This window comes from Scomber japonicus, chromosome 22 (genome assembly GCF_027409825.1).
Source record: "Scomber japonicus isolate fScoJap1 chromosome 22, fScoJap1.pri, whole genome shotgun sequence".
NCBI lineage: Eukaryota > Metazoa > Chordata > Actinopteri > Scombriformes > Scombridae > Scomber > Scomber japonicus.
The window spans coordinates 23,897,694-23,913,470 of NC_070599.1; the positions used below are offsets into that span (position 1 = coordinate 23,897,694).

Sequence of the window (15,777 nt, forward strand, 5' to 3'; positions counted from 1 at the left end):
CCTCCTCTGTAGATATAAAGGACTCATTGTAGTTTCAGGTGATAACATTGAACCAAAACTGTCACTTCTGTGCAAAGGTTTTATGCACTAAAAGTAAAAGTGAGGATGCTTTTAATGATGTTTGTATTTATTATTTAGTCAGTTATCAAGCACATTTAAAGAGAAGTTTACAGAGAAGTTTAAGATACAGCAAATAGATAAATAATGAAACTACTATGTGTGTGTGTGTGTGTGTGTGTGTGTGTGTGTTTACTATGCTCAGTGAGTCCGCTGGGATTTCAAAGGAAGTTTCACTCTTTAACCAGGATGTGAACTTCCTGTGTAGATACCTTCAGTTTCCTCTGATGAGGACAGTCGGTCTGTTTTTCTGTCCTTCAGTCTTTTATTTGTTTATTTTTGTAGCATTTAAAACATTTACTGATTTACTTTTTGCTGACTTTGTGTATGATTTGGTGAAGTGTGACTAGGGCCAAAATCTCTCCAGTCTTGATGATGATATCTATCCCAATATAACTCATCTTAATACAAGGAATAAATAGTTGGTCCGTGGCCCAAGTTGACGGACGCTTAACCCTTACATACTGTTCAGGGTCAAATTTGACCCATTTTGACTCACATTTGAGCCTAAATACTTTAAATTTTAGCCTGACATTTGATGACTTCTCCTATTGTGACCCAGAATAAACAAAAATGGAAATATTTCAACTTCTTAAAAGCATTTGTGTGCAGCTGATAGACATTATTGGAGAGTGTGACCCATAATTATTCAAAAATCAAAAAAACAGTTACCTTTTTTCGCATTTACACATTTATTAGTGTAAAAAGCTGAAGAATAAACTCTCTCAGCTCTCTGCAAGCTTCATTTAGGATTAATGTTGTTTATGTGTGACTGATGATGAAGTATTTCCGAGCTAGTTTTTGGTTTCGAAATTTGGTAAAGACTAATTTTGCAGGAATACTGTGAATGGGTTAGGGTGGTCTGATATGAACAATGTGTGACTGTGGCTGTTTTTGATTTTCAGTGTCAGATTTATCGATTTAATCTGATAAATCTTGACAATTTAAAAAAAAAACTGGAGCTTCACAGAGAAGTTAGAAGTTTTAAAAACAAAACGACTGTTCCCAGTGTTTTCCTGTTTGTGGATCCAACATTGACGACTGGGTGGGATGACCCAGCTATATTTGTCCCTGGAAAACCAAGAGGGACAGATTTACAGAGGGAGGAGGCTGCAACAGAGGTGAAGTAATGTGACTCATGTTTTCCTTTTTTTTTTCTTTCTCTGTATAGCCAAGGCCCGCTGTCCTCCATCAGAGCTGCCATAAAGAGAAGTAAGTATTCATCATGATACTCTCTGGGTGTGGAGATCATTTTTGTGCAATGAAGTGGCAAAATATGTCTGTATTTCATTAAAGAAGGAGATAAGAAAGTTTAAATAATCAGATCTACAGCCTGAACTCACTCATGTAATCACTGCACAGATAGATGCAGAAGTTTCTATGGACGTAACTACTGGAAATGTTTCGTAAATTATGCAAAGAGAAGAGTCTATGGATGAAATCAGGATAGATAAAGCAGCCTTATTTAATCAGAGAAGTAGCAAGCACTCTCAAACAAAACTGCTTAATTGGTTTCAATGTAGACCTCTCTGTAAACCTTAATAGTACTGTAATCATTAATCATTATATTTTAGACTATGGTTTGATTCCATCCCTTTTACTGATTTAACTCAAAATGAAATGTTAACCTATCAAATTTGGCCGTTATGCTCATGTGTCCACAAACTTTGGACATGGTTTTGACATATTTTAGGATACATTTTTCAGCAATGTCAGATCGTCCTAGAAAATGTTTTTTCAGTGAAGCCGGAATTTATCCAAATGTATCGATCTACAGAGTAAAAGAGTCGGATTCAAACGTAATCTAATCTTTGGTTTTTGCTGAAATATTGGATCATTTGAACATTTATTGAAATATAACCATGTGAGAAGTTTAGAGAGATTTTGAAAAGCTTTTAGAAAAGCTTGTTATATTATCCATTGTGTCAAATCTTCATCTGAAAAGTAAAGCTGTTAAATAAATGTAGTGGAGTAGAAAGTAGAAAGTAACATCACATGGAAATACTACAATAAAGTACAAGTACCTTTTAAAATTGTGTAAGTGTACTTAGTTACTTTCCACTACTGCCGCTTTAATTCTTATAATAGATAAAATTTTCCATAAAGCTCTTACAATCTGTATTTTCTCTGTATAACTCTGTATAACTCTTCTGTTTTCCGTCTGTCAGCCTCCAACAGGTCGACATCTCTCTCTGAAACGCCCCGAGAAAGAGACAGAGAGCGAGAGAGAGACAGAGAACGAGACAGAGACAGAGACAGAGACAGGAGGTACGGCAAGTATATATATCATGCATGTTCAAATTTAACTCTGCTGTCCATTTAGTTACTGGTGAGAAGAATCAAAGTCTAACATATCTGCTATAAATACTAAAACCTTTACCTGTTCACCAGTATAAAAGTATAAAAGGACAGTATGGGCACATTTTTGTTGATGCTTTTTAATCTAGGTCAAGTCACGATCGAAAGGAGGAGGATATTTGTAGTCAACAAACAAGTGTGACCTTTAGTGTTTACCGTAAATAAACTCCCGTGTAAGGAATGTACTGACGGAGCGATTTATCACTGGGCTCCTTCCTGCTTTATATTCACACAGCCTGGTTTCAAGTCCACACAGAGTAAACATTTATAAACTTTTATAATTCTTGTTATTGTGTGTTGCGTCATTTATGCCAGGATTACAGCTGAGCTATGTTTCCTGGTTATAAAACACTTGAGTGAACGCTGAGAACAAAATTTGTTTTATTAGATGGAAGTGTGATGCAACGCAGTTTGTAGTAGACATGTGGAAAATGGATATAACCTGAAGACAAAGTTGAACTTCTGCTCAGATCTCAGGTCAAACTTACATTATGAACCACAGGCTGAAATAACCAATTAAAGGTGGAGCCAAACCTCAAACACCTGAGACAATTATAACACCAGTAATAATAACTCATAAAACATCCTTTTTATTCTGATTCGTTGCTAGGCGACCAGAGATCACCATCTTGTCAGCTGAACCGCTCGCCTCCACGTCCTGGTTTCCCGGAGCTTCTGGAGGATTCCCTCCTCCGCCTCCTCCTGCTGCACAGATCTGGGGATCCACGATCCCTCCAGCCATTCAGGTAAATGTCTTATCTGTCTGTTTCTGATGACGACATATCGATCGATTAGGTCCAGTCTGTTTACAACAAGGTCATCACAAAGTTTTCCGGGAGTAGAAGATTCCTTCAATCCTGGAGGCTGCAGTTCCAGGATCGCATTTCTAGGAACCTTTAGTAGTAGTTAGACAAAGTAATATTTGGGTGGAATAAACCTTTGAAACTAGGATCCTAGCAATGCAGACCTGAAACTAAAGGTACATAGTATTTGGTGTGATGTTAGACTCAATGACCAGCAGGTGTCACCAGTGTTCAAACATCAGTAGCTGTTACTTCCTTCGCCTGTAGGGGGCGATATCATGTCGATATCTGCAGGTTTAAAATGCTGCTGCTGTTATCGTTTCCTTTCCTGGAAACGGCACAAGATTAACTCATTTGAAAACTGTCCACAAAATGTCAGAAAATAGTAAAAACTAAAGGCTCATTATAATTTCCCAGAGCCTAGTATGATGCAATAAGTTGCTTGTTTTGTCCGAGCCAAAAATATTGAGTGTACTAACAAATAAAAGCATATATTACAAAAAAACAGAAAAATTGATTGATAAATAGAGGTAATGGTATAGGTCAACTTTATTTGTTTTCCACTTGTATTGATGTGACTTTATATTTATATTTTATTTTGGTGGTGTGTCTCCTCCTCAGCCTCCTCCTTCCTATGAGGAGGTGATCAGGGAGAAGACACAGGAGCAGGTTCTCCGTCCGTCTTCCTCCTCGAGCTCCTTATCCTCCTTATCTTCGTCCACATCACGTCCAGTTTCTACGATAACCATCGCCACCCAGACCGACCCGGGTGCTGCTCCCGATCCTCAAGACTCGCAGGGTGAGAAGAAGCTTGGTCATTTTAAATGCTTTTCTATTTTCTTATTTTATTTTGTAAGTAAAAAGAATTTGTGTTTTGTGTTTTAGCAAAAAGACCGGTTAGACCGCCGCGACCGCCTCTCCCCCAACCTCCTAAACCGCCTCATGTTGAAGACGTCGCCACCAACGCCAAACAATCAACAGCCAGCTCTCGTGTCGGTGACAGCGTTTTACCGAACTCACACACTCAGTGCTGCGACGTCCTCGCCGAACTTAATTCGCCTCTAACCTCAACTGGTGGCACTCAAACCGACCAATGGGATCAACCTTTAGCTGCTGTTGACGCGGCAACCCCTTCGACAACTTCTTCACAAGTCCCGTGCGAGCGCCCCAGGCCACGCCCCCGCTCCAGGCTCAGCGTGCAGCCAACCGGTAACGACGTCAAAGTTCAGACTTTGGTGAAACTGCGAGACGACGGTTTAGCGACGCTAGCCGCCCGAGCTGTGAGTGAAACCACTAACCAGGAAGTGAGTCAGGGGAAATACCTGCAGGAGCTGCTTGAGGCATTCAGCGCCGACGACTGGGGCTTCCCCGATCACCGTAGCGACAGCAGCGGGCGCAGCCAATCGGAGACCGAGGAAGACGAGGACGCGGAGGACATGGCGGCTCTGAAAGCGAGGATCCAAGCGTTCGAGCAGCAGCAGCAGCAGGTGACTGATGGGAGCTGTGGAGACGGGAACAGAGGCAGCGGGACCATCGAGGGGTGTGTCATCACAAAGAGACCAGAGCCCCGTCCGCGCCCTCGTCTCCAGGGGCAACCGGCCAAATCGGCTCCACCTGTGGTTGCTCCGAAACCCAAAACCTTCTCACATGCCCCCAAACCATCCAGTAAGGTATTTTGGGAAGATGGAGGTGCATCAGATAGCGCTGAGGCTCTGACAACAAGTGAACCCCCCTCAGCAGACTCTAAACCTCAAACTACTGCTGAACCAGCACCTTCTTGTACCCCGAAATCTGCTCCAGCTCCGGCTCCGGCACCCCAACCCTGCAAAAACACAGAAAAACCTGCAGTCACACCCAAACCCCCACCTGCTACAGAAACCCTCCCATCTAGTTCTTCTGCCCCTGCCCCTGCCCCCGTCCCAGCCCCCAGACCCCCTCCACCCAAAATCACCCCGTGTGTCAGTGAGACGCCCTCGGCAGCCAACCCCAAACCTCCACCCAGACCTCCAGTCGCCCCCAGGGCCAGCATGGGAGCTCCACAACAGGATAAAAGCATCACAGCTGGGCGCACTACCCTGACTCTGCCCCCGAGACCCTCCGTGGAGGTCAGCAGCGGAGCGAAGACGGAGACTCAGACTGGAAGTGAGGAGACGGAGGAAACCACAATCCAAACTGGTGAGTGTCGTTCTGCCTGGTGACGGTTTCATCTCCAGGTTTTTATTTAGACCCCTGTTGACGGAAAAGGTCAAGATAACCGAATACTTTTTAAACAATGACTGAAAAATCTGAAGGCGGATTACTGACCTCAAGTTATTCACCTTCTACAATAGGACTGGGTGATAAACATAAAATCAAATATCATGATTGATATTGCAACAATATCGTAGGGATGACTATCTGTGCTTTCACAAGTTACTTCCACAATGAGATTCTTGATAAATAATCATCAGTATTGTGGATATAATGACTAAGTTGGTAAAAGGTTAATACTAGAACATCTAGAACTGTCTGGTAAGTTTAGAACATTACATAATTTTACTGTAATGCCTTTTAAAAGCAGAAAAAGACGACACCTATGCCGTATCACAATATTACAATATCCTAGTCTCATATCACAATATCAATATAATGTCAATATATTGCCCGGACCTACTCTACACTTGGTGGGTGTATGACTGGAGAGCCAAGGGAGTGCAGTAACGAATTTAGTTGCAGTTTGGATGCGTGAAATATTTAATATTAACAAACTTTGGGATCTCAACCAGCGAGCAAGATCAGTGAGATTCAGGCCAACGGACTCACATCTCAGGCAGAGACCAGAGACGAGGAATGACACGACTCTTACAGTATCTCACAAAAGTGAGTACACCCCTCACTTTTTTGCAAATATTTCATTATATCTTTTCATGGGACAACACTATAGAAATGAAACTTTGATATGCATGTACAGCTTGTATAGCTTATGGATTTACTGTTAAATTGTATCAAAGTTTCATTTCTATAGTGTTGCCCCATGAAAAGATATAATGAAATATTTGCAAAAAAGTGAGGGGTGTACTCACTTTTGTGAGATACTGTAAGAGTCGTGTCATTCCTCGTCTCTGGTCTCTGCCTGAGATGGCTGCAAAAGCCATTAAATATGTCTTATCATTAAAAAACCTGTCACTGTAATGGCCTGTAGTGTATTTCTCATTTAAGCCGATTGTATTGACGAGTTTTTAATATTTCTGTGACGTCAGCAGTGAACAGTATAAGACAGTTCCTCTCAGTCAGCTGGTGAACTCCTTTGTGTCTCCATGTGAGCAGAAGTTCAGCGCATTCCTCAAATATTTACACGAGGTTTGAATGAAGCGTGCTGTTTATCTGCCAGATAACCTGAATGACGTTGTAGCTGATAAGCGCTCAGTGTAGTTCGAGCTGTTGACCGAAGCAGCTGTCGTCCTTTTATTTAGATTTCAGTTATCAACACTGTTTGATTTTATAGTAACACAGATTTAAGTGTTGGGGAAATACCAACTGACGTCTGCTAGTTCCTTGTTTTCAAGCCAATACTGACGTACATCTGTGTCAATGATTTTTGTCGATGATCTTTGTCACGGATTTCTCTAAATATGGAGAAATGGTGCTGCTATCAGTCGGAGGCTTAAATTACAGAATTATAGTTCGTATAGTTTGTAGCTGTATAATTGCAGACGTCTGAATCACTGCTCACATCTCTTAAAGGGAATAATGAAGTGAACACTAAGATGTAATTCAGTCTGATTATCAGGTTTTCGAGAAGTTTCAGTGACGTTTTTTTTGTGTCCATGAGGTTTACTTTAAATTTAAAAGGTTAAAATGTGAAAATAAACGTATGAATAACTTCCACACATTCTTTTTTTGTGGAGCAAAAGCATCAAATTTCTGCTTTTAATCAATTTTGAGAGAATATATTAGAGGATTATGGCAAAAATGTCTAAGTGGTGTAACCATAAAAACAGTAAATAGTCAATAAAACACATATCAACTAGTTTGGCATGATCTTACATTATAACTTTTATATTAAATAAAGCTAATGGAATACTATTGTTCTAAATATTACATTTAATCTGGAGAATCATGGAGATCAGGAACCTGACTGCTTGCTTGCTTTCTTTCTTTCTTTCTGTCTTTCTTGTCCCTATTTTCTTCTCTTCCACCTATATCTTTCTGTCTTTCCTTCTTTCTCCCACTTAATTTTCACTTTTTCTCTTCTTCCTTGTTTATCTCACTTTCTTTCTTTCTTGGTTTCCTTCATTCTTTCTTTCTGTCTAGGAGGATAAAAAAAAAACTTTCTTTCCTTCCTAATTTTTCTTTCTTTTTTCCTCCAACTTCTTTTTTTCTTTCTTTCTTTCTCTCTCTAGGTGGATAAAGTATTAAATATTTATCATTCTTTTGTGGTTACACCATTTGACATTTTCAGGAGCATTCAGTCTTACTTTTGGTACAAAATGGTGCAAATTATATAAAACCAACAGCAATACTAAATATACATTTTAACAAACCTGATGCTGCTTTTAAAACTAGTTTTTAACAGATTTTTAAATTGCTTGCCAACCCTTATTTGTCACTGACCCAAAAAACATCTTTGGTTTTGTTCATTTCTAAATTTGTTTGGTTGCATTTATCTAAAAACCTCAACTATGTCAATATTTGAGTAAAGTCCCGAGTGTTTCCGAGCACACAAAGGAGCGTTGGAGTCAACATGAAGGTGTGTGGAAATATCACTTCAGACATGAGATCAATCTGGTTCCATGTGTTCAGAGCTGATTCTGACATTTATCACACTGTCCACTGTTTACGCTGAAACCTCTGAACCCTCGCTCTGACGTCAGCGTATCGACGGACGAACAGCACTTCATTGTCATCACAGACTCAACAACAAGCCGACGTTTCTGCTCATGCTGGAAGAAAAAGGAACGATACTGAAAACAGACTGAAGTGTTTGGAGGAAGTGATTTTTTTTTTCTCTCTCTGACACAAACATGACAGATAACAAAGAAATCTGCAGATAAACTGACTGAACTGGTTTTAATGGTTTCTACTGACTCGACTTTATCAACCAGTGATGTACTTTAATGCACATGCTGATCAGAAAACGTCAAATTAAAAGCAAATAGATGTTTTGTTTGGTTAAATTAAATTAAACTGAATTAAACTGAACCTTTTTAAAGTGGATAAAGGAGCATTTATCTTCCAAGATTTACCTCTAAAAAAAATAAAAAAAACTTCTTAATGAATTGAATGATTATTTGTATTTTGGATGTTTTAGTTTTATGATGAAGCGCCATCTAGAGGACTAAATAAAAATAAATCAATAAAAAAACCAGTAAAAAATCTAAAATAAGAGAGAAAAAGTTTCATTAAATCTAAACTAAAAACGATGTAAAAAATAAAATAAAATAAAAATAATAAAATAAAACAGACGAATAAAATAAATAAGAATAAAATAATAAACTAATGGAAGTGGAAATGTTGCATTGTGGGTAATGTAGTCACCAGGTTTTGACAAGGAGGAGGAAAAAAAGGATTATTGTGTCTATTAATCAACTAACATTGATTGTCTTATAGCACCACTAACATTTATTTATTTATTTATTTATTTATTTATTTATTTATTTATTTATTTATTAGTTTTATTTTTTGTTCATATTTTCTTTCTTTTTTTTATTATTTCAGTGAAAGTAGGAAGTGTTCGTCCAGGCGTCCCGACCAAACCAGCAGCACTGACCTCAGCACGCAGAGGCAGCGGTAAGAGAGAGAGAGACTTTGTGTGCGTCTGTGTGTGTGTGTGTGTGTGTGTGTGTGTGTGTGTGTGTGTGTGTGTGTGTGTGTGTGTGTGTGTGTGTGTGTGTGTTAGTGAGAGTGAACACTGAGCTGCATGTTGCTGTAATACAATGGAGCGTTTGAGAGCTTAGAAAAGACAAATCTCACTCGCTGGTAATGTGACAGAAATATGCAAACATGTGGAATGATTTTGTGTGTGTGTGTCTATCTGTGTGTGTGTGTGTGTTTGTGTGTCATTGTGTATAACAGAGACAGAGAGAGAGAGGGGGGGGGGGGGGGGGGGTTGGTTTATATTATGCAATGCAAATGTTGTGGAAGAAAAATGCTGTGATTGTAAGAGAAGAAAAAAGCCTCTACTGTGAGTTTCAAGTGTCAGAGTTATGTGTGAGTGTGAGTGTGTGTGTGTGTGTGTGTGTGTGTGTGTGTGTGTGTGTGTGTGTGTGTGTGTGTGTGTGTGTGTGTGTGTGTGTGTGTGTTTCAGCCGAGCCACGTGATTGGACAGCTAAACTAGATAAGTCCCCTGATGTAATTAACCGAGCTTTAATTGAAGCTGCTAACATGAATTTGTGTAAAGAAGTTAAGACTTTGATTTTTAATGGTTTTTACTCTTCACGGCTTCAAACACACACACACACACACACACACACACACACACACACACACACACACACACACACACCAAAGAAAAAAAATGTGAATCTGCAAAAAAAAAAAAACAACCCAAACAACAGAGTGATTCGTCACGGCTCTGTGAGCTAAAGTAGGTCATGGGTTCGTCTGAGGTCATCGGTCTATTTTTACCAACGTAGCTGTTCAACCTCTGCGTGCTGCGTTCAGATTTGAGCCAATATGAGTCACAAAAAAACATATTTTAGAGTTTCTTTGGGTAAAGTTGGAGAGATTTGACCTTTTTATTCATGTTTTTAATCATTTATTTTATTGTATTCATGTTTTCAAATGTTTTATTCTCTTTTACCAAGTCTAACTTTGATTACCTTTATCAGTTTTATCTCATTCTTGTTTAGTTTGAGATAGTTGGTCTGAGTCTGTGTCTGTCAGTTTAAGTTGTACAAGAGATTATTAATGATGAGATTATTTAAAATTTTTAGGGTCAAAATGTGATGGATTTTCTTTTTCTTCTTTTTTATATTTTACCACCTTTAGCTCCCTCTCTCGCCCCAAAACCCTCCGGTGCTTCACGAACGCCCCCAGATCCAAACCCAGTCCCAGCAGTCAAACCTTCAGCTGCTGCCCCTGCTACAGCCCCGAAACCCCCCGGTCCCGCCCCTGCTCCCTCCGTGGTCAAACCCCCGGCTCCGGCTCCAGCTCCGGCTCTGAGGAAAGGCTCTGCGGTCCAAACCAAAGCTGAAACTACGAGCTCTGCTAACACAAACTCCTCAGACCCTCCTCTTCCTCCACGGTGAGAAGGATGCACAGTAGATCTCTAGACGGAGGATATAAACCCGATAAAAGTGAAACGATTTGTTAATTAAATGGGAATTAAGCGGCTCTGTGTGTTGGGTGAGTGTCAGATTTCTGCTGTTGCTCTGGAACAAAGGGAGGTAGTGTCCTCTGCTCTGATGTTCACGGTTTCTCTCAGTTTCTTGTTATTCCAGCAGTTCCTTTAACCTTTGTACCCTAATATTTTTTACTGGCACATTTACCACTTTGTGCCAGTTTGGTTCAGAGAGTCACGTGGTCAAAAAACTAAAAACCCCTGGAAATCAATCTTGTTACTCATCAATGACATATCCAAGACTGTTATAATCCCCCCAAACTGAAATCAATTTGAATTCAGTATATTGGTCCCTGGTATAGTACCAGGGACTCTATGTTCTGGCATTGAAGGGGTTAAACGTCTGAAATTAAGTAAATCAATGGTTTGGATCAATAGAGGAGAAGTGGATTAGAAGATGCATGAAAAAACACATTGTGGTAAAAGCAGGCAGGGAGTTCTGGTCCTCTGAAATGAGGCCAACCAGGAAGTAACTTAGAGCTGCATTCTATCAAAAGGCCACCAGGGGGCGACCGTCTCTATACAAGTCAATGGAGAACTCACCAACTTCTCACTTGATTTCTAACCTCAGTAAACGTTTTCAAAATGTGTTTATGGTCTCAATCGCTAGTTTAAAGCCTTCTTCAATGCAGTATGATGTTCATTTGGGACATTTTGGCCTCCCTGATTTTATATGTGACGATAAAGCAGGGTATGCATTAGTGCGTGGCTACGTCCTGATTGACAGGTTGATTGACCAATGTCCTCGAGATCCAGCCCTCACAACTATAGCAACCTCCCCGCTCCGCTCATGGCGCCAACTCATGCCCATATAAGTAGAATCCGTGTTTTTATTTTTCCCAGCATGCACCTGAAATTTTCAAGATGGCACTGCCTAGATTCAAAACTATTGGCTTCCGAGCAGCAGTCCACAAACCAATGGGTGACATCACGGATGTTACATCCATATGTTTTGTATAGTCTAATTATGGTAAAAGTTGATTTCCTCTGAGTTGGAAAGTGTCATACAGGATTGGGTTTGGAATTCAAAAATATGTGAAAAATGATTAACCTTTACCAATTTTCAAGGCTCTTGCTAAAACCACTATGAAATAGTCACAAAATGATAATCGGAATTGGACAAAAGTGTCCATATCAGACACAAAGGTTAAAGTCATTTTTAAAAAGACGAGCGCCGATACTCACAGACTTGCATCATCTGCAAAGAAAGAAGTAAAAAAATAAAGAAAAGTGTAGTTTTATATCCTTTGACAGTCAGTTATTTTATATTAATTTCATAATAATAGTAATTTAATAGCAGACATGTTAAGGTAATATTTTGGTTATTTTCGGTCATTTAAACATCTTTTTTTGGTTCAGTTTAAATGGTTCACATTTTTTCAAGTGTGTCTTAAAACAATATTCAGGCCCCAAAGTTAATATTGCAACAGATTGTTCTCGCTGTAATCATTCCTGTCGTTCCCAATGTGCCTCCACTGTGAGTGATGTGGGATAAAATCAACAGAAACACTGTCCAGGAAAACAAAAAAAGTGTGAGTTCTGTACTAAAGAGACGTTTTCTTTGGGAGATATCGTCTTTATTTAACCAACTCAGACTGCTGAAGCCTCAAAACAGAAAGAGGACTGTGGATTCAGTCCATTGTAAGTGTATTATGAAGGGATCTTCTTATGGTCAGTATGAACAGGAGGAATGATTACAGGAAACATAACAAGAAAAACACTGTTTAATGTTCAGAACAAGTAAAAATACCTCCACTGACAGACTATTATTTCTGGGCTTTTACACCAAACATCGTTATTTTTAATATCAAATGCAGCTGTGTTGACCCAAAACACATTGACCTCCATGATGTGGGTTCAATTGTAGTGCAGGATTGACTGAAAGTTAAGGTCAGAAATGAACATTTGCTGGCTCAGAGCTAAAGAAAAGTAAAAATACCCTTCGAAATTATACAATAAACAGTTAAATAACCTGCACATTTTTTAGTTTTGACAATAAAATATGCATTAAATGGGTAAAAATACTCAGTAACTGGGATTAAAACTCAGTGTTAGTAGTTTTTACTCATTAAATGTTCTTGCGTCATAAGGTCGGCTGCTCCCTTTGCTTTTTTAATAAGAGTCATTTAAGTATTCGTCTATCATGCAACATAGGATTGAAGTGTTTCCCATCATTTGAAGTATATAGTCATATCAATCATATAAAATCAAATACCTTAAATTTACAAAGGGAACAGATATAGGTGTCAAGAAATACCACAAACTACCTAAATCCCTGACTGAACAGATGGTTTTTAGCTGCTTTTTTAATGAGTCCACAGTATCCAAAGACCTCAAGCGTATTACAGTAGGAGACTTTTCCAAAGCTTTGGCGCTGCCAACTAGAAGGGTGTCTGAAGTAGACTTATAAAACCCTGGATTGAGGACCAAAGGACTTGGCTCATGGTGTAGGGGGCAAAGATATGTGTAGCCATGCAGGGCTCTATAAGGGAGCACCAAAACATTGAAATTCATTCTAAAATTAACAGGAAGCCAATGCATTGAGGTTAAAGTAGGTGTAATATGTGACGATCTGTTGAAGCCTAGCAGCAGCATTGTCAACGGTTTATAAATGATCTAAAGGAGATTTGTTCAGGCAGGTAAGAAGAAGACCACAGCAGTCCGAACACGATGAGATACAGGCATGTTTTATCATCTCCATTTCACTTCCTGACACAGTAGACCGAAGTTTGGTTGGGTTTCTTAGATGAAAGAAACATGATCGAGTCACCGTCCTATTACGCTTTAAGTTCGGCCTTCACACAAACTATTCATGCTCACATGTTCATCCTCAAAGACGAGATAACAGAAACAGTCCAGTCTGGTGTCTTTCAGTGTTTAGATTATAATATTAGAGACGAGAGAGAAGTTTCTAGTTACGTTTTTTATTTATTTGGCATATTTTCTTTTTCACCAGAAACAGAAAGCTCTAGCTCAGTTTTCTCTTTCAGCTTGGAGCCATAAAGTGATTCATGTATCTTGTATCTTTCTTTCTCTTTAGGCCTTCAAGTGTGAAGCTCCTCCCCCTTCGCCCCCCACCAATCAAATCCACCCCCGGCCGACCGCCGCCTCCGTCCATCAACTCCACAACTTCCACAGCGAACCAGATTCCTCCTCCTTCTAAAACCAGTCCTGCCCCCTCCGTGTCTCCGGCCAGCCAGTCCGCACCGCCCCCACAGACCGCTGCTGCTGTAACATCCAATCAGACGCAGGGTCAAAAGGCAGCAAAGAGAGGGCCACCTCTGCCCCCCCGCCCTAAACCAGGACACCCGCTTTATAACAGCAGCACAGTATGGACAAACACACACACTCACATACATTTAAAGATCGTAAATCTGAGTCATTAAGTAAAATGTCCCTCTTTATCACATCTTAGAAACAGGAAGTCCTGATCGTCCTGGACGACCCGAGCCCGGCTCCCACTGAGGAAGTATCCGGTGAAGGGAAGAGCCAACCCGCTGTCACTGCTCTCATCGACTCATCGCAGTGTCTCCTGGACCTGGACACCCAACCAGAGCCGATGCCAGATCCAGACAGCCAATCAAAACCCGCCTTGGAGGGCCTCGACCTACCAGAGTCCGAGGTACTGAAACATCTGGCTCAACCTGTTTATATGTGTTGATGGTTTATAGTGTTAAGTATCATAAAATGGTCAATGAAGTGTTACAATGGATGAAGAGGGAGAGCGGTCGTCCACCAAATTGGAAGATTGGTGGTTTGAATCCCAGCTCATCCAGTCCTCATGTCCATGTAACCCCAACCTGCTCCCGTTGCTATGCCAACAGTGTGTGAATGTGACATGTAGTGTAAAAGAGCTTTGAGTGGTCAAAAGTAGTGTAAGTACAGTAATAATGATAATAACAAATGTAGTGTCTTTGTGTCAGTTTTAATATTTTTTTCAATGATAAAAAGCTAATTTGGCACGTTACACATGAACCTTAAAGTTCTGCCTGGATCAGGGTTATTATAGTTAACTAAAACTGAAACTAGCAGTGAACAAAATAATTTAGTTTTACTGAATAAAAACTACAATGAACGATGCAAAACTAACTAAAACTAAACTGCACTGCTTCGATTTTCACTGTCCTGTTCAGTTTGACTTCTTGACACAACAGGCTTCTACCAGCAGGGGGCAGCAGAGCGGACGCCAGCTGCTGCAGAACAATCCCACTAGTGTGAAAGTCCACATTGGAAGCTCTCACAAAGAAGCATGAAGCAAACTTTACCTCAGTGTCAACATTATTTCATCCCTTTACAGTTTCTACTAATCAAGGCTTTCCTTCTAATACATGAAAAACTAAAACTACATAAAAACTAAACTAAAACTAAACTGAAATTCTAAAAAAAAAAAATAAGCTGAAAAACTGAATAAAAATAAAAACTAATGAAATTCTGGTTACAGTACATAATGATAATAATCATGCTTTAGTGTCTTTGTGTCTTTTTGAAGTGATAAAAAGCAGATTTGGTGACATCAACCTTAGAGTTTAGTTTATACAGCAGTATAACATGCAACAAACGTCACTTCCTGGACTCAAATTGGGGAGATTATGATGATATAAAAGTAAAATATTTGATTTTTTTAGCATTTTATGTTGTGACTGATCGTTTTTTCCTTCGTAGTCCATCCTTCCTGTGCAGCCGACCGAGCCGAAAGAACAACCGGATCCTCTTCCTGTCAGGTCCGACACACAACCTGCTCATCTTCTACAGCTTCACAGTAACTTCTCTATCTATAGAAAGAACAAGAAGAAGAAAGAGTATAATGTTTTCTTGTTCTCCTTCCTGTGTGCTCAGCGGTCCTCGGTGCGTCGCCTTGTTCGACTACGAGGGTGAGGAAGAGGACGAGCTCACCTTCTCCCAGGGTGACGTCATCGCCCTGCTGGAGCTCATCGGGCAGGAGTGGGCCCGCGGACAGATCCACGGGCGGGTCGGGATATTCCCCCTGAACTTCGCCAAAGTGGTGGAGCCGTTGCCGGGGGAGACGGCACCGTTGCCAGGGGAAAAGGAGAAAACTACATCGACGGAAACGGCGGTGATAGAAAGTACAGGTGAGCGATAGACTTTACTTTTAACTCTTCAGCTTCTTTCTTTGCTTAGTTTATTAATAATAAAATATATATACTTGACCCTGTGTGT

At 40.1% G+C, this 15,777-nt stretch overlaps 1 protein-coding gene across 1 annotated transcript in view; it reads left to right on the forward strand.

The window, feature by feature from the left end:
• LOC128384049 (SH3 domain-containing protein 19-like) overlaps nucleotides 1–15,777 on the forward strand; it is a 34,382-nt gene that overhangs the window by 16,690 nt on the left and 1,915 nt on the right. The window contains exons 3-13 of the mRNA XM_053343623.1: nucleotides 1,289–1,329; nucleotides 2,286–2,385; nucleotides 3,086–3,221; nucleotides 3,900–4,077; nucleotides 4,164–5,453; nucleotides 8,976–9,047; nucleotides 10,248–10,503; nucleotides 13,640–13,928; nucleotides 14,015–14,221; nucleotides 15,262–15,320; nucleotides 15,436–15,689. Of these exons, the coding sequence (XP_053199598.1) occupies nucleotides 1,289–1,329; nucleotides 2,286–2,385; nucleotides 3,086–3,221; nucleotides 3,900–4,077; nucleotides 4,164–5,453; nucleotides 8,976–9,047; nucleotides 10,248–10,503; nucleotides 13,640–13,928; nucleotides 14,015–14,221; nucleotides 15,262–15,320; nucleotides 15,436–15,689 (2,882 nt within the window). The remainder of the gene's footprint in view (nucleotides 1–1,288; nucleotides 1,330–2,285; nucleotides 2,386–3,085; nucleotides 3,222–3,899; nucleotides 4,078–4,163; nucleotides 5,454–8,975; nucleotides 9,048–10,247; nucleotides 10,504–13,639; nucleotides 13,929–14,014; nucleotides 14,222–15,261; nucleotides 15,321–15,435; nucleotides 15,690–15,777) is intronic.